Genomic DNA, 19877 nt, shown 5'->3' on the forward strand with positions numbered 1-19877 from the left:
TTATTCCAATCCTTTCTCTCTGAAAATAGAAATAGTCACTGGAAACTGCTTTTACAAAGCCTCCCAGATTTCCAAACCAAAATAAAGCCTGAGGACTTCATCGTTGCAATGTCTGGACAAAACAGGGAAGAAATACCCTGTGTCATCCAGGAGGGATAGGCAGCTCGACCCCGTTTCAGGTGCAGAAAAGCAGAGCAGTAACACTGCTTTCTTCATGGGAGCAGAGAGACTTTGCTGCCAAAACAGTCTGCAGACTTTTGATCCAGTAACAGCATCCTAGGGCTTTGTGGGCCCATCCTAGCACATACACACACACAGAAAATGCAAAAAAAACAATATCCCAAAGCTGTGCTGTAGCAAAAACTTGAAATAAGCCATGCTTTGCAAAAGGAAATTTTTGTTCCTTTACTTAATGCTCTTTTCCATTCTTTCAATGACTATTTTTGCTCTACTCAAAAAATGACTGTCTTCAGGGACAACATGTTCATTGAAAAGTACGAATGTTTCATTCATGGCCTCTGACAGCCTGAAAAAGAATTTAACTGCAGAATATATAGTTGTATATTTTCCTTCACCCATAATGAATAATATTCTTTCACACTAGTTTAAGTAATTTCCTGGAAAAACATGACGACTAAAATCCTTTGGCTCCTCATGTTTGATTTTTTCCCTTACCATGGTCTCAAAAAAATGTATTGAATACTCAAGCAGCAAATCCTTTCTTGGTGTGGCTCATCACAGCTGCTTCATACCAAAGCAGCTTCTGTATCAGAGGAGGTTCTGTAACTAAGATTATCTCTCTATTGTTTGGGTAATTTGCTTATCTGCTCAGCAGCATCTGGCTTCCTCAACTGAATCCTGAAACAGATAAACTCTGAACTTCATTTTCTGCTGTAATAATTGAGTCATAAGAATGATCCAGGGAAAACATAAACAATGAGAAGTCAGTAACTGAAACCCAAGGGGACTTCCTTGTGGTTTTGGAAGGAGTTTGTGTATCATTTTCATGTGCCAGTCTAATCTTGTCATGCAAACCAAGCCAATAAAGACTTCTGCTGAAAGCTGTGTCCTGGTATGGGTCTATCTGGACGCAGAATTTCTATCCACTTCAGCTAAATGTCAGGTGGCAGGAAGCTGGTGAGCAGCAGATGTTACTGCCACATTCTAGGTGCTACAGAGTGAAGTAGTTTAAGGAATTCTTGGTTTAGATCTAACAAAATTATATCCTACAATATTCAAGCATTTTAACAGAGCAGTTATGATGGTGAAGAAATGCATGCAAAAAAAAATCCCATTGTTTGTGCAATCTAGTTAGATGAATGACTAATTTTGTCCCCTTTTTAACTAGGCTCCAATTTCCATTACCAATAGCTAAATGAACCTTTCATATCATCCTCAGCATGGCACTGTATTTTTTTTATTCATAATAAACTTGTTTGAAACATCATTCTAAAGACATTGCATCACAAATATGAAATGTTCAAATTTTTCAATACTTCAATTAGATAAGAAAAATCTACAAAGAGACCAAAATAACAACAGGATTTTTATGATGTGATGTTGCTCAGTACCGGAGAAAACAGGCCAAAATTACTCTAGAGATTTCTCCCCTTTCACTAAATACATGACACACTTCTGTGATTCCCAGAGCACACAGTCAACCATGACAAGCTTTACTGAGAAATGTTTTAATCATTTTCTTACTCCTGGCCATAAGGTCATCACTTTACAGAGGAAACTAATACGGTTTTTCTAAAATGTAAGTGAATTTTGTTAAAGAGGATGAAACTACTGTCACCTCTCCAGTGATGTTTTGCAGTAGGAGAAAAAAAAAAACCCACCACATTTATTCCAGTGCAGCAGACTATACATGTGGGTTTAATTTTAAACCAGCAAAGCAGCACTTGATGCTGTGCACTTGCAGCAATGGACATTTGTGCTGAGCAGAGCAGACAGATTCCAGAGACGTGCCACTTTCATCCTGAGCTCAGGACAATGTGCAGAGTTGCTGTGACAGGTACAACTAGGAAAGGCAAATAAGAGCTCCTTGCACTGGAAGCCCCTTGTATGAGATATGCCTTGACACAAACTGGAAGAGTTGAATTCAATTTTGTCTCATTTTCTTCAGCAATTTGAAATTTCAGATTTATACTAAGATAAAAAATGCCTTTTTCTATTACACACATTAAACTACTTTAGGGAATTAACATTCAAATGTTCTGAAATACAGACAAATGGGCAGGACAGACATGTACTTATTGACAATACTGTCCAAGTGATGCTCATGTCTAGTTATTTAAATGAACTAATACTGTTGGAATACAGCATGTGACAGCTCCAAGATAGATCCTATGCACCATAATAGTTCTTACTTTTTTTTTTTAACTTTCAACATGCTCTGTCCTATCTTTCCTCTTCATATATTTTTCTAAATATAGTTTGAGGCCTGCTAAAACCAACTTGTAATGCATTTTGCTATCTGCTGAATTATAGTCCTTCATTGCTGTGTGCCAAGGAAAAGGCAAATTTCTATCTGACAGTTGCAGAAAAGCTTGAGTATGAAGAAGTAGTTGTTAAAATTGGAATAAAACTATTAAGAGTGTTTCTGAAAACGTAGAAGACTGTACAAATACTTAAATTCTTGCTGGAAACTTCTTCTAGCTTGGACTTAAGTTTAAGCATGTAATTTGGTATCAGATTATCTTAATTTAGACAAATATCTGCATGCTTCCTAAACTGTACTTAGTAGCATGGTAACTTGCAAGTGGCTTTAAAAAACTTGAAATTGCATGTCCTTATTGGAAAAGTGTATTTAGGAATTCAAGTATGATTCTGATAGCTTGTTCCTGAGCTGTAGTAGCTAACTTCATGACTGACAGTTTTTTAGTTTAGCTTTTCTGAGGGCCCTGCTTTTCTTACTGGTTTTACCTTTTGAGATGCATGTTTGAAGCAAGGCCCTCAGGAGTTGCTAGGTGACTGAGCTGAAAGAGTCTAACCAAATAAGAAAAGCCCTTCTTGAAGATGAACTGAAAAAAGAAGCAAACACTATTTGTTCACCTCACTGCTGCCTCAGCATGAATAAGGAGACCTTCAAACAACACCAGAAGTGTTTATTCAAAAAGCAAACACCTTATTTCTTTTTTGGCATAGCCTTTGAATGAGCCAACTAAACAGCAAAACAGACTAGTAATGAGCTAGAGAACTTGCACCCGTGGAAGTCTGCAACTTATGAAAGAATGTTTAAAATTACATTGTTCTGAAAAACTGTTCTGCTTTTACCCTTCTGCTGATAACTCATCTTGAATGTGGGCTCAGGCATACTATTCTGGACATTTGAAATTTGCCTTTAATCTCCTCCTCCTGGCTAAACTGGGTTATTAGGGAAATCAAGACACAGAAAACTGCAGAACAGGGATCAGTATAAGTAATAATTAAAAAATCACACTTAGAAGAACATTTATAAAGTTACATTAAAAATGTAACATTTATATGTATTTCAGTTATTAGTCTTGATTTCAACCGAAGAGGAGATTCAGACAATTCTTACTTACAAATGCTAAAATTTTAAATACTTAAAATAATAAGAATGTGTTTCCCCACAAGAACACATTTAGAGTGTTTGTGAGGTTTCACCTTTCTTCCTGAATTGCTTTTGTTGTCATGCCATCCTTTGTTTCCAAGGTAGCAGGAGCAAATAGGAATGAGTGCTGAGCTAGTCTTGTGTGTTTTGTGCAGACTCACATTATTCCTCTTAACTCCAATCTGTTCTGTTGTGCAAAAAATCCAGTGTTGGGTTCATATAAAACAAGGATAGAGGAGTCTCTCAAATGGCAAGGGGATTTATTTCAGTCATTCCCAGATAACAACTAGAAACAAAGTCAATTAATTCAAGAACTACGACAGAAGTAGAAAGAGCTACAAAACTAATAGCTCAAAATTTACAAAGAATAATCCTGTGAAAAGTTCCATGTGGGAAAAAATGCTGAGGAGTGTTCAGGTGCTTTGGAGGTGACAGCCCTACAAATGCAACTCCCTGAATGAATCCCACTGCTTCCCCAATGTTCTAAGTCTTCGATAGCATCTGAGTTCTCCTTACTGGCAGAATATCTGCTGATTCCTGCCAGCTTCGAACAACCAACCCACCATCTCTACACATGACAAAGAAAACTGGGGCAAACATGAAAATTTGACAGCTTGTTGGAGAGGGATAGAGGAAATCAATTAAAAGAGAAAGGCAAATACCTTCTCCTCCTCCTCCTCTGCCATCATTCAGAAGAGCCGTGTCACGCTGCACGTTATGGCACCGGCCTTGGTTAGTCATTTGGCACCAAAAAGCCAGGCTAAAAGGTTACTGCAAATAACACTCCTGACCCTGCCTAGATAGAGTACTTTAAAATACAAACAAAACGTTAATACAGCACTAATTTGTCCACCAACAGTGTTCAGTTCTTTTGAGACTGGAACTTAGAAAAAGAAAATGTTCTCTAGAGAAGCAGCCAAGTAATTGGATTGCAAGTACACAGCAACTTGGCTTTGCTCTGAGGCCATTCTAGAAGTTTCATTTCTAATTCATCTTATAAAAAGCCTTTATAAACTCTGCAGCAAGCTAAAAGCACAGAGATAGAATCGTATTTTATATTTTTGCCTTTGCACAGACTGGAAACAATGCAAATCACCACTTTCATTTTTCTTATCAAGACTGAGGCTAAAAAGAAAAGGCATGATCAGGAAAAGGAAGGAGGAAAGTACAAATTGCTGATTTCTGCACACTACATAGGTCCAAGAAGAACTACATCTATGGTATGTGTGGGAAGTATTCTCAGTCTCACTTGTCTGACAAATACAACAGCACTTAATCCAAACAGTCAGATGTAGGTCAATATAATATGATCAGGTTCTGGGAGCAAAATTCTTCAGGAAAGCAGCTGAATGTCTTATCCATTTCCAGAGCCAATTACAAAGCTCCCTTTTATTACTTTAAAACTCCTTTTCCTGGAACATCTGACTGGATTTTCTGTCTTCCCTTTTATACACATCTTTTACATGACACTATCTTCATCTTTCCCACAACACCCTCACTGCTGGGAAATACCTCTCCTGCCTACATGTCCATAATGAAATGCCTCATATTCACTTCAGTTTCAAAACAGACTTTGGATATGGATATTTTGGATATGGTTTTGAAAAATCGTACAGACTGTAATGATAACCACAGTACCCCACTGAGTTTGTGTTGCCCTGAGAAACAGAATCTCAGTCAGCACCAGATCAAGCTGATTCAACAGGCAGCAGAATCCTGGTTTTGTCTGTTCACATTAATATGGACAATCCCAACCCTGCTTGCTTTACTTAATACTAACTAGAAAACATTATGTAAGTCTGTTTAAAATATTCAGATGAAGTTTTGTTACATTTTTATTTAGAGCTAGAACATATGATCAGCTCAGCATTATCAAACTACCTAATTAGCCATCTGCTTCTTGAAATTTTGTTAAATATGTATTATAGACTTCTAACAAAAGAGTATTTTATCATGCTGTGTAGTCTTCTCTAATCATATTAAAGTGCATGACCAATAAAGCCTTCTCTGCACACAGAGCTGATGGGGAACCAGACATCTCAAATAACTTGGAACAGCATCTTGAAAGCCAGGAAGAAATATTAAACTAAACCACCACCCATACAAACTCAACTATGAGTCTGTTGCTCAATTAAAAAAATGTCCCTATGCCATGTCCTACTGCATTCCATCCCTCACTCCACCAGGACAATTAGCTGTTTTTAAATTTCTTTTGATTCTTCTCTCAAGACACAAGTACTTGTGTCACACAACAAATCACTCAAACAAATCACACAACATTTGTATTTCCAGAAAAGAAAATGTCATAGAGCACCAAGAAATGAATTTGCCCATTTCCCAGGACTTCTAACTCAAAGAAATTCCTTCCTATACCTGTAGGACCAAGACTGCAAACAGAAAGAAAATAATATTTTCTGTGCTGGCACAACTCTCTAAGCCAAGCCACAGGAAACAAAAACATGGCCAGCGGTTGAATGAGTTGGAAAGGAATAATAAAGCCTTCAAACAACATTTATTCCAAGAATACAGGTAATATCTTCAGCATTTTCATCAGCAGCTCCCCTCCTTTATTTCTCTAAGAGCAGCAGCGTTCCAAGGAGCAAGGGCTCTTACCTAAAACCTGAAGTTTCTCATTCTGTTTTGCTGCTTTACTGATCTCTTAACCAGCAAAGGACCATTAGAGCTCAGCTAAACCAGCACAATGATCCTAATGCTTTTAAGCAGACAATCCAATTAAGCCATTTCCAAGTAGTGTTTGTCATTAAAGAGAGCTGTAAGTGAACAGCAAGCATGTCCATATCTGAAAATCAGTAATGGGAATTTTCTACAAATAGTTCTGCCAAGGCTTTTAGCTCAATATAGTAAGAACCAAGAGGATATAATTTCAGAATATTTGTATTTTTAATATTGAGAAGTATTTGCACTCCATGATAAATAAGCCTTTTGTGAGTCATACAATGCAGTTTGGGCACAAGCAAGACTCAGGGAAATTGCTGACAAACATACACACAACTAACTTGGCCAAAATTCCACTGACATGCTTAATGCCAAAGAATATCATCCTCTAATACACCTAATTTGAATACTAACCTCAACTACATTCCCAGCACTCACACTGCCACACAGATCATCACAGGATCTGCTCTACTTCTTAAGAATATTGATTTTCTCTGATTTACATTTCCAAAAAATGAAACCAAAAGTAACTGTTCTGAGCTGCTCGGCTGAGAGAGGACTGAAGGGTTATTGCAAGGAACACCAAAAGCAACAGCACCATGTCTTTTGTTGGAGTTGGTTGTTGGGTTTTTTAAAAATAATTTGCATCTACAGTTGCTTACATGTAATAAAATGGAACGGGTGGAATCAGAAGGAGAGGGGACACATATACATGTCCTAAGTGATCAGCTAAGAAGCAGGCTAAACATTTATTCACTCCCAACTAATCCTACAAAGGTCAGTCTGAATATACTGAGAGAGAAATCAAGCAAAAACTGATGGCAGATTGATCACAATAGTAGCATAATACAGTATATTTCCAGTTTAATTATTATTCAAGTCAATTAAATATTAATAAATTAATAAAAGTCGATAATTACATGTAAATCAAAATGTCCTGCATTGTATTACACAAACTCCTGCTGGACACAAGATAGTTTTATTCCTACCCAATGCAGGAGGGCAAACAATTGGTGCCACCTACAATAAATTAAAAAGGTGTGAATGAGAAAGACCACATCTCTGCACTAAAAATAACAGTAGCTGCAGGTACCACGTATAAGCATCACATGCCATGTAAGACAGCAAGGATGACCCTTTCATACTGTCTTGATTTTAGGTCAGCTCAGTACTTTGTGGTGATTGGGACAACACACACATTCCCTGCCAAGTAAAATTTCAAGAGAGGGGGAAAACCAGAGGGAAGAATTTCTCTCTCCTTAGGAAAATTCTGTGGTATTTTTAGATTTAAAAAGAAAACACACAAAACCAACAAACAGACACACAAAAAAAGCACTTTAACTCATAATCATAGATTTTTAACCACTGAGACAAAAGAAAACATGAAATAATTTAAGTGCCTCTTCCCTGGAAAATGGGAACAACAGTTTCATTACTTATAGTTTCTGCTAATTTCAGTTTCAATGTACTGCATCACATTTGTGATCAAGAGATGGAAGCAACGTACATCTAATTTCATTAACAAAGTCATTTTGCAAATGCAGTCAGTATTGATTATTTAGGACATTAAAAATCCAGCTGAAATTGTGCAACATCTAAGTCAGAGACGAGGGGTAGCAATGAAGCTATTTAGAAAAAGTGCAGAGAGAAGGGAGAATAAGTGAACTTAGCAAAATCTCAATACATTTACAAGAAACAAACACAAACAAAAAACCCTGATGTGCACAAATTTCATCTGCAAATTCTGTCATTTCTCAGAGCACAGATGACTGAAAGCTTGTAATCACAAACCTGTATATTTAATGGATCCACCAAAGACAGTGTCTCTACTAACTCTTTTGAACCCAAATACTGAGCCATGAGTCATCTACCTCAGGAGCAGCCAGTTCCTTTGTCTTCTCTAACTCATGCATTGCAAGAGGGAAATTATGATGTTGAATGCAAGGACTTCTGCACTCTGAAATTTCATGTACAACAAGTAAACAGCTCGCAGGGAACTTTTGCACAACACACAGAGAAACCCAGCATCTCACAGCAGTTTGGAGGACACGGGTGCAGCTGCAGAAGCAGCTTACAGAGCTTAGGCTGGTTTTAATGAAACTGACCTGAATCTGCAGCCTGGCTCAATATACCTGCTATAATATTCTTTGTTCAACCTGACAGGAAGCAATGATAGCTGATGTCTAACAGAAACACTGCTACCACGCTTCTCCAGGATGGAACACAGAAAGATCACAGTTTTATGAGATCTCTTGCCTAAAGTTTCCAGATAGTGAACTTCTCCAGTCACACCAGCCGTTCGGCAGCTGCACACAAGTTCTGGCAATTTTTAACAGTTTGCTTCCTCTATCTCCTTGAAAATTCTTTCATATGAAAAATAGATCTCTAGTAAAACTGCTAAATTTCTATCAGAAACAAGCGACTGAATGATGTTCTGTTCTTCTCACCAACTCAGTGAAATCCAGTCACTAGACCAACATCAAAACCCCACCAGCTCTGCATTCCTTGAGACTCATAATGCACCAGAAGCTGGGGTGGCAGTGGCTGAGGGAACCCGTGAAACATGAACTCAGAATATCATGTCCTACTCTTATCTAAGCTCCAGGGGAACTCACAATTTACAGAAGATGGAAGCCGCAGCTGGAAGCCAGAAGAGTTTATGAGCAAACAAACCAAAACTCCCTTTAACCAACTAGACCATTGCTGATTTCTGCAACCAGAAAGTCACAGTGAGCTGCAGAAAAAAAAAAATTCCATGGTTTAGTGCAACAGAGAAAGAGTAATGAAATAAAAATAATACTTCTAGAAGAATAAAAAAAATATTAAAACACCAGGTAAAAAAACAGAAAGGACATGAGGAGTTCCAATGAACTTTTACATTGGTTCTGTAGATAAAGAAACACAATTAAGACTAATATTTATATCCTGACTGTATTTATTTATTTTTTTTTCCAGTCACATCATTCAGGAAATAATACTGGTTATTTGCTTGAGCACATATCCGGGTCTGTAGGAGTAATAAAGATCCCAATCATGTACCCTGAACACCTCCTCATGCAAAAGACTCTCTCAAGACTGGGCCCTGTATCTTTGCAAACCACCCAAAGCCACAGCAGGTACTGAAACACCTTCACTGTTTCTGTGGAACAGAAGAGAAACACTGCAGCATTTCCAGAACCAGCCCCTACACCTCAGCTCCTGGTACCACCAGCCTACCTACTTGTGCTGAATGAGAAGCTGTGTCTGGCAGCCAAGCAAGTAAGGGAGCCTGAAGGTGTGTCCGTGTTGAAACAGGGGAAATTCCAACTAGTTCTTAGGAAAAACGTCTGCACAATGAATGGGGTCAAACACCAGAACAGTGATGTTTTGTTGCTGAGAAATCTCTGTCCTTGGGGATATTCCAACTCCAACCAAGCATGACCTTAAGCAAGAAGATAAAACTTTGAAGCTGGATCTAAGCTTGAGGTTGGCCCTGCTTTGAGGAGGGGGCCACAACAAATGAGTGCCAGAGGCCCCCTCCACCTTCAGTTATTCTGCATTTCTATTCCATATTACAGTTTTGTGAAAAAGTGATAGGTGGGGGTGAGGGAAAAGAGCTTACTCCCAAAATACTCTGCAACTTTAAAGCAGAGTGATTCAAAAGGTCAGATTATTAGTTGGGGAAAGAAATGTCATGTTCTACTTTCATTACCGCCCACTGAAACCTTACGCTTGGCTGGTACTCACAAAGAATGTGAAGTGAGATAAAAGCTTAATCTTGAACTTCTGCTGACAGTGTTGCCTGTATGACTTGCTTATCTCTTAATTAGAGAAGATAGTAATAGCTCAATAATACAGTTCAGTTGTAATCTTAGATCATCAACCATCTCCCTTTATGTCCTTCCTGTTCATCAGCGCATTAGCATTGCCAATGGTAGTGTCATCAAATGCCTAAAAATGTCAGAAAAAAACCCAGTTATTGGAAATAGTGAAGAGTTCCTATTGCTGCAGCTGATTTTAATACAGCATCAGAGTAATGCTGTGGTAAATAATCTTTGTGGATATCTGGACTAAGCAAGAAATTGATAGAGCTCTGAGCAGCAGGATCTGTGACCACGAGCAGGGAGCCTGCCTGGCTTTGGGGCAGAGCTGCTTCCCAGCTGATGGCAGGATGCTGGATTTTGTCCTCAATATTGGCCTCAGTTGTGACTTTTTAATTTCTGTCATTAGTGAAAAGTAGGGTAGCATGTCACCCACAAGCACCGGCTTAAGCTGCTATAAACCCATAAGCTGCTGTGAACAGCCACACACTCAGCACTTACAAGAACTGCCAGAATTTAGAGGCAAATATACCCTCAGAGCACAATCCCTGCTTCCATTGGCTCCAACAGGCCATCTCTCCTGTGAACACTGACAAAAACTTGAACTATAGAAGGACAAGGCAGTGATGCTGCAACATCAACTGTATGGCAACAGGCAACTGGAGGATTTGCTTTTGTTCCACATAGATTTCTACGCACTAGAGCTTCCATACACAAGTGCCATTACATGTTCCCTCCTGAATCACTGATATTGCAGCCAGGGCTTGGAATGGCCTGATGTTGTTTTCAAAGGCTGCAAGCAACATAATTGCCTTGTTTGTTTTTCTCCCTGCTTCCCATTACTTTCACCACAACATTTACATTTAGGAGATGTTACAAGATGCAAATATATACAGTGGTCACACAAGCATAACCAACTATTAAAAAAGTCCTAAGACTGTGAGAGTGCCTGACATATCTAAGGGGATCCACCATTCCTGTGACAACAGAACTACATTAAAAAGATAACAATTATTTTTAATAAAACTTATGCAAAATCTGCTAGCAATTAAAAAGAGGACAGGTGAAAGCACCCTCCTGTTTCCAGTTTCCCATGCTTATGTCTTCAAAGAAAGTTCTTAATTTTGCTATTAAAAGTGTATCAGGGTAAATTAATACATATAAAGAGAAAAAATGCTACCATCATAGATTTTGATAACTCTGCTACAATGGAACCTGAGCAAAATACACTTTAGGACACATTTAAATGACTGCAGCTCACCTGGCAATATCAATCTCACCTTTAAACTCGCAAACTCACTTAGCAGCATATTTGTTTCAGCAGAACAGGGTGACTCAAGTTGAAGTTGCAAAACCTACTGGAGAGGCTGAATAAATACCTGGCTGACTAGTCAGTCCCGAGTCACCAGACTTTAGTGGTAGCTCAAATCTTGAGTACTTCTGTTCAGAGTGACAGCAGTACAGGTCCCAAAGCTCAGTGGAGACTGCATGCAATTACTTCCACACATTCATAGTCCTCAGCATCTGAGGAATTCCATGTAAGATCAGGACTTTTCATGAACCTGCTGGTGGGCACATACCAATTGGATCTGCTAGATCACAGGCACAAGGCTCAGGATCTTGCCGACTTGAGCTCTGTACCACGGAATCCAGCAGCTCACGAACTTTGCACTCGTGCAATTTGAACAGAACAAAAGCCAGATGTTCTAGAAGTCAACAAGAAGTGAACTATTTAAAGAGAAATAGGATGGTGCCCCCTGACAGATTGCTCTCAAGAAAAAAAAATAATATATATATAAAATGGAAAATTGGGTATGAGTCACACAATCCAATGTACCTTGATAGTAACTTGCCTTCCTGAAATGTACTCATGTCATTAAGACTCCTCCCATTTTAAGCATTTTTGCTAGACCAAAATAATTTTGATTCTCTCATTTAAGATCTATTCCAAACAATGAAGACCAGTTACTTCAGATAAAAATGCCTTCATTTTGCATCAATAGTTTGAAAAGCCAATGCTATACTTTTCAAATTAAACATTTATGGCAGTAATAAAAAGCCAGACCCCAAAGATATCAGAATGTTTCTCAGAAGAGTCAAACAGCAGAGAAATCTACACTGAGGTTGCCCCTAATGCTGAGTTTAAATAGGCAACACAACCTTGAAATGGAAAATTGGGTATGAGTCACACAATCCAATGTACCTTGATAGTAACTTGCCTTCCTGAAATGTACTCATGTCATTAAGACTCCTCCCATTTTAAGCATTTTTGCTAGACCAAAATAATTTTGATTCTCTCATTTAAGATCTATTCCAAACAATGAAGACCAGTTACTTCAGATAAAAATGCCTTCATTTTGCATCAATAGTTTGAAAAGCCAATGCTATACTTTTCAAATTAAACATTTATGGCAGTAATAAAAAGCCAGACCCCAAAGATATCAGAATGTTTCTCAGAAGAGTCAAACAGCAGAGAAATCTACACTGAGGTTGCCCCTAATGCTGAGTTTAAATAGGCAACACAACCTTGAACAATTAGAGAATATTCCACTTCAATTAGCCAAGGAATAAATGACTTGTGAACACTACAAACTTGTAAGAACTGGTTTTGATCATTTAAGCTTTTCTGACTAGTAGATGATTAGCAATTACTTCAAGCTCCAAGTGCAACTGTGATGACACAACTGCATGCACAGCTTCAAGAGTGAAACGAATCCACACTCCTGACTTCCCCACCCCGTGCTGCAGTCCTTATCTACAGCATAGTTTCTTATTTTAAACTCAGTCTACTTATTTTTCTCAATTCATTTTTTGAACAGCTAAAGAAATAATGAAAAATAAAAATATATTTTAAAAAATCAATCAGCATGTTTGTATTCTATTACACTGACTTTGAGGTTTGAAATACAAATGGTTCAAAAAGCATCAGTTCTTATTTTCTGTTTAACAAATAATGATTTCTCTCTGTATCACTAATGGAGCCTGAAATTGAAATGGATTTTTAGTTGAGCTCCTGCTCGTACTCCGGTGTCATCATCAGTAGCAGCCTCGCTCTAGGAACAAGATTTATCTCAGCTCTCCATTACAGGGCTGCAAGCTGCTTAGGAAAAGCACCAGGCAGATTCCCAGCAGGCCCACAAACAGAACCCAACACCAGGGTTACATAAAGTTTGAGATTCTCTAGGACTTCACTTGTAAACCTAAAATTAGGCCAATCTTGGAAGCAAACCACCTCAGCTGCTGCAAGCAATGGCTTAACACTAATTATGGTTATTAGGGCTAAATCCTTATATAGGTTGAGTTTCTCTAAAACACTTTAAGTAACTTTAAACATTCAAGAACACGAGCATTTTATCACAACACAGTTCTGCTGTAGTTCTGCCACAAACCACTGCCAACTTTTGCATCTTTTTCAGACATCTTTAGTGCAAGTAGGTAAAATGCAATTGCTTGCCTGCAGCTAACTGCACCAGGTAGGTGATTCCTAAACTGAGTCTGGGAAAATGAGTCTGTACCAAGGTAGTTCAGTCATAGCTTCCCAAGAGCTGGCTGTCAGTGCAGAAGACACAGGGCCATTCTTCTGCAAGTAGCACACAATCTGAATGTTTAAAAAACACCACAGAGTTTTGTTATTGCATCTCTAATGTATCCAGTGGGTGGAAGTGTTTGCATCTCACTAAATGTCTTTAAAAATACATATGATCCTTGAAATTAGTTACAAAGGAAAAAATTGGGGGAAAAGTTCTAGCAAACTGTTCAAAATCTGAGAGTCTTTTGACAAACCACTCTCTTCTCTTCCCCCCCACAACTATATTTTAGGAATTAAAGCACTCCCTTCTTTATACCTAGGGGATATGCTCATTTTAGGTCTGTTTGGCATAAGAAAATCAAAGGACTGAAAAAAAATCAGCAAGAAAACATCAAAGCCAAATCAAGGAGCATCCTGTATTTAATGAATATAAAATAACTTTGAATATGGACTTTCAGCACCTCTGTACATGTTTTTTACAAGCTCATGAGACACATTTAAGACACAAAATAAGGAAGGTACTTATTTTGCAGAAAAGACCAGAAAAATCAGTTAGGAGACTAATATATGCAGCTTTAACTTGCCTACAAGACTTAAATTCTGCTCCTGGCCAGTGAAATTGCTCAAGAAAAGTTCTATATAGCAACATAGCAAAGAAAGAAAAGATAAAGTGACATAAATAAGGAAGGTTTAGCACAAAACAAAGCACAGATACAAACAGTAAACATTCTAAAATCATGCAGATTGTCTGGTATTGTTCCTAACAGCCTGATTTTAAGAATTTAATCCAGGATATACATCCTTTCTCAAACAGAGGTTGATGAGGTTAATGCAAGGGTAGCTGCCCAGCTGTTAAGAGCATGTCCTTTGAAAGCACGTCATAAAACAGAACTGGGGGCTACCTATTTTACCAATAATGTCTAACATTCTCCATCAAACTAAGCAGTTTATCATAGGATTACAAGAAGATTACTGAAATGCATCGTATGAAAAAAACCCTTCAAAACAGATTTTGACACAGTGACAGCCTGGAAGGAGAAGAACCATATGAAACCTGGGAAAAAAACCCAGAGCCTTTCTACTCATGCTTGAGTCATATTTGATATCATATTTTTACATTTCACTAATATAGTAGCTTCTATACATTATAATAACTAGATTTTTGTTTCAAATATTTTTTCTCTCTCACTGTCAGCACTTACTAGCTCAATAAAAACTTAGTAGCTGAATATAGCAAAATCCTACTTAATTAGGAACAGAGGACTGAAAAGAACCTCCAAGGGTAATTGAATCCAGCTCCTTGCTCCTACTGGCAATGATGACACAATTCTTTTCAGAAGGTCATATTAAAATCACTTGGTTTCTTGGACTGCTAATCTCTTCAAAAAGCTATTCCAGGACAACTGCCTTCCAACAGTCAGAAGACCTGCAATTTTCATCCTAAACTTATTAACAAGATATACTTATTTGTCCTTGGATTAACACTGGATCACTGGCCTAAGTGTTATAAGCACTTCTGAGATAAAAATGTCACTAGCAGCATTTGAAGTGAAAAAGAGAAACAGTATGTGATAGAAATAAAAATAAAATCAGTGCTGAAATAACAGCTTTTATTTTAAATGTACAACAGCAAACTGCAACCACTCAGTGACAAAATATCTTGAGGATCTGTCAACCCATTCCAACAGCTACAGAGCAAACCAGAACACACACAGTAAACCAGCAACACAGGATACAAACAAGTGGCAGAACAAAGGTTTCACAAAGGTAATTTAGAATCCTAAAATTAATAGAATTCTCAAAATAAAGAGCAAAACCTTTGGGCCTTTAATTTTAAATAATAAGGGAGTTAATAAGCTCCCCATTAAAAAAATTCTTTTTTTTTTAAGGATAGCAGAATCTGGTGACAAATCTAGAGCATTCCATCTGACACTTGAGGTTTTGCAACACTGTCAAGGAAACACAGCTCTGAATAACCATAGTTACAAGAACCTTTAGATTGCTGATGCAGAGAGCATTATATAGAGTATTTGGTTGAAAACCTCACTATTTAGGGTTTTTAGTAGGCTGAAGTAACTACTACTTTGCCTGTGCAGGTTCCTACATAAATTACCAGATGGAAGTGGTCACAAACAGACACCTGACCCTTATTTAAATTAATGCCTTTTTAAGTACAAAACCCACTGTCATACCCTTCAGTTTCACATACTTCAGCTTCTCCTGTTCAAAACTTCCTGTATTAAACACTGCTATGGATTTCTACTTATATTTAACAATGAAAACTGATAGACAATTAATTTTCCCCATTCATTACTGCCTTAGTCTTCTTACATCATATATTTCAAGATATTAATAGAGGCCCTAAAAATAAGCAGCACACAGAACAGCCAGGGGAGATACCTAATACTCAACAAAATGCAGTCAAGGGGACGAGCAGCACAGCTATTTTTAGCAAGAATAACATTTTCTTTTATATAGGAGTTAAAAGACTAATTGATTTGGTGGAAAAATTAAAAGATTGAAGACACAGTTCACCAAACATGTCACAACTGGGGCAGCTTGGGGCATCCCTCACCTCCCTGGCACACCACATGCAAGCAGAACAGTTTTTGGCAGCTCTCATTTCAAAATTTTGCCCCATTTGAACTGTGAAATGTATCCCTTCTAGGCCATCCACCAAGAGCATCGAATATGAGATGTTAGAATTACAATTCAATTGGTAGAGAAAACTACATGTATCTATAATCAAACATTTTATAAATATAAACATGGTGTCAATGTTCCACAAGGTCAAAACCAGTGGCTCACCACCAGAATGAAAGGAAATCTTTACTTCTAAACTCTTTTCAGATTTTGATGCTATTTAAAATTGAAACAAAGAATCAAGAAATAAATATATACATTTCAGAATATTAAAATCTGCAATATTTGGGGGAAAACCTAGAAGTTTCTTCTACTGTGACTCAGGTTTGATTACATCATGATTTCACATGCTATTTCAGTCACAAATGCTGCTCTTACACAGTAACTTGAACATAAATAAGCCCTGAAAGATTAAAAACAGGTGAGAGCACCACTTAGTTTCACCAATTTAACTTCAAAGACAACTGGTGAGTTTATTCCCTGGGTTTGAGCACAGAATAAAACTTCAGCTGTGGAATTGATTCTTATATGATTATCTAGTATAAATGAGTACTCTGGAGGAAATTTTGAAACATTTTTAAGACAAAGTGAACTTCAACAACACTTAGTTATGAAATTAACTACCTTGCACCTAAGCTTATGGAAATGACTAAGACAACAGAAAAACAAATCACAGCAGGACCAGACCTTGCGAATGTTTCCACAGACAGAGTGATAACAATACAAAAACAAAACCCAGTTTGCTTCGTTCACACCAGTGTGCAAACACTGCATTTCTTTCAGCTGCTTAAAATATTTCAAGATTGCTTTTTGCCAAGTAAATTTTTTTCACCCCAAACATTCTAGAGATGGTCATCACAAACTGAGCTTCACTGTACAGCTTTTATTATGATCACTATTAAACTCAGAATAAGAAGACTTAAATTTTCATAACATTCTTGACATAACCTCCTTGCAGGATAACTGACGAAAAGGAAAGACAAGAAAATATTCACATGAGAAAAAAAAAATAATCAAGTAGCAGTGTTCAAACCATTTATGGTGGTCCAGTGTAATACTTCATGATCCCCAACAACCACCACCTCTGAGAGAGTTAACAGGAGGGAAACACATTTTAAAATGATCTCTTTGATTCCTTTCACCATTTCATAAATGGAACATGTAGCCCTGTAAAGTAATCCACTGAAATTTTGAACGAGGAGCAAGTGGGAGATCACACACCCTGTTAATGCTCATTCAGAACTATCTGCACAGAAACAAACAGTCCAAGCCCCAAGGAGAGATTACCTGGTACCACGATGAGGCTGGTAGTATCAATAGTCCTCAGTTAATTATTTCTAAAGAGTAATAATTAACGTCTCAGGGAGGTGGAGTGGTTTGCTCCAGATCTTCCTCTGCAAGATATTTCAAGTCTTACCACTTAAAACATGCAGTTGCTTCACTTGGCAGAGGTGCTCTACCAGGAAAAGTGAGAAACTCTCCTAAACAGCTAAAAATGACAGCTCCAAAGAGTCAGTTCCCTAAAGTTTTAAGTATTTCATTTAAATAATATTCAAATAAAATGGATCATAGATATAATGCTCCTTTTTCAGATTTCTATCCATTCCTAAAGAAAAAAACCAAGGTAGCTGAGGGCACCACTGCTCAAGCTGCCATGAGCAGTGCTCAGAACTGATGCTCTCTGACCCAGGCCTGAAGGGACCCCAGGCAGGTTCAGGGACCCCTGGCAGAGCAAGATCCCCTGACTGCCTGCCAACCAGCTCCTCAGGCAGGCCCTGCAGCCTGCTGAGTACTGTGCTGCCAACGCTATGCTTGATACTGACACCTGCACTACCTGGCAAGGTCAAACTGCAGCTGCACAAGCTGAAATCCCCAGAGGAAAGGCAGTGTGGGCAGACAGGTGCCTCTTCCAGCCTCAGCAATAGTATTTCACCTGTAGAGCTTGAAGGGAGCCATACATGGGAGGTTCAGTTATTATAAAATATTTCAGATGTCTAGTAAGTACAGCAACTCAGCTGCACTCACTCTGCAGCACTAGGTTGCTCACAGAATCCTCTCTCTGACCAGTGACAGAGCCCTCAGTGCTGCTCAGCCACCTTCAACCCGAGCCCTGCTCCAAGGCATTCAGTGCCCCATGGGAAGTGCCACTTTTCCTGCATTGCACATCAGAGAACTCACTCTTCCCTAGAAGTTATCCATAACTAAAAGGCTGTCATGTCACAATATACAGGGTAGGGGCTCCTAGGTTATTTTTAGCCCAGGCCAGCTGGCTGTTGCAGTTCAGAGAATGATTTCTCGAGAGTAAGAAAAATAGTAGTAATGATAGTAAAGTAAGGAAAAAGATGAGTCACATGAAATGTCATTATAAACTGATTTCTAATTATAAAACTAAATGACTATACTTAACATTTAAAGAATACCAAAAAAGTTTCAGAATACATTTCTAAAATATTGTTGTTTATGCTAAAATGACTGTTAGTGGCAAAGCAAAGTAATAGAAGCCAAAGATCCTGCCATTTACTACTGACATCTTTGATGCAAGTACTATCATACAAGGCTTTAAAGAAATTAAACAGTACAAAATACTTTTCACTTACTGCTATTAAAATATTAATAACTGAAAAAAAAAAAGTTCCTAAAGACTCAACAAGAACTAGAAGGAATTACTTAATTTCAAATAAAACCTGAATAGCAGTGAAATATAAGCCTGAATTTTTTTCAAATATATGCAGGATAACATCCTGTGGAAGTTTTAGTTTCCTGGAACACAATCCTCAAAGTTTGACATTCAAAGTGTTCTAAGAACACAGAAGACCTGCAGCAAAGTGCAAATCCAGCTGTCCATATGGTCCAGGAACCACCATGGCTTCCCTGAGAGAGGACACCCAAGCAGGTCCCAGCTCTGCAGCTCCTGGCACTCAACCTTTGCCAAGGCTCCTCCTGCTCCCTCTTCTCTGCTTCCTGTTTCTCGTTTCCTTCTCCTACATTTTCACAGGAAAAACTATCACGATGGCATACATTCAGGGCAGGTAAACTCTTGCCAGGCACATATTCCTTCCAGGGAAGGAGAGAAGAGAATGAGCCCACACAAGTTTCACTCTAAAAGCTGGAGCTATGTGGGCTCTGGAGGCAGGGCAGGGCAAGCCAAGGCATTCCAGGCTGAGCTCTCCTGCCCCACTGCTCCAGGCTCCAGCACAGCCCTGCAAGGGAGCAGGCTGGTATGCAAGCATTTGCCATCTCCAGGAGGAGTCATGTACTCACCCTGCAAACCCAGAACCAGAGTCATGGTCTAGAAGGAGGATTCTAAATTTCAGAAATATACTAGGAACCACACTCCAACCCCAACACACGTTCACCTCTTCAGCCCTTACACACAACCAGCTGCAAACACTGATTTAACAAAGCCAGAACAGCAGGCACCAGTGGGCTCCATAATAATTTGCAAAAAGTCTGACCCACATGGGTTTCTGAATCCTGTACTGAACTAAAACAGAGGAAGCAGTGCACTGCCTTTCCAACCTAAATACATAAAATCTTCTAACTATGAAATCAGAATTTAAATTCACACTTGTCAAGCAAGTGATAAAATGACAACACTGGAGCACTGACAATCTTGGCTCTGGCATGGGCAGGGCTGTTGCAGTTTACA

General features: G+C 38.4%; 1 protein-coding gene across 1 annotated transcript in view; it reads right to left on the reverse strand.

Moving 5' to 3' along the window:
• Positions 1 to 19514, reverse strand: part of PRKCA (protein kinase C, alpha) — a 110260-nt gene extending 90746 nt beyond the window's left edge. Inside the window, exons 1-2 of the mRNA XM_010002793.1 lie at positions 19490 to 19514; positions 11637 to 11762 (exon numbers count right to left, since the gene is read on the reverse strand). Coding sequence (XP_010001095.1) covers positions 11637 to 11762; positions 19490 to 19514 — 151 coding nt within the window. The remainder of the gene's footprint in view (positions 1 to 11636; positions 11763 to 19489) is intronic.
• Between the last annotated feature and the right edge of the window lie 363 nt (positions 19515 to 19877).

Source organism: Chaetura pelagica, unplaced genomic scaffold (genome assembly GCF_000747805.2).
Source record: "Chaetura pelagica isolate M959 unplaced genomic scaffold, ChaPel_1.0 scaffold47, whole genome shotgun sequence".
NCBI lineage: Eukaryota > Metazoa > Chordata > Aves > Apodiformes > Apodidae > Chaetura > Chaetura pelagica.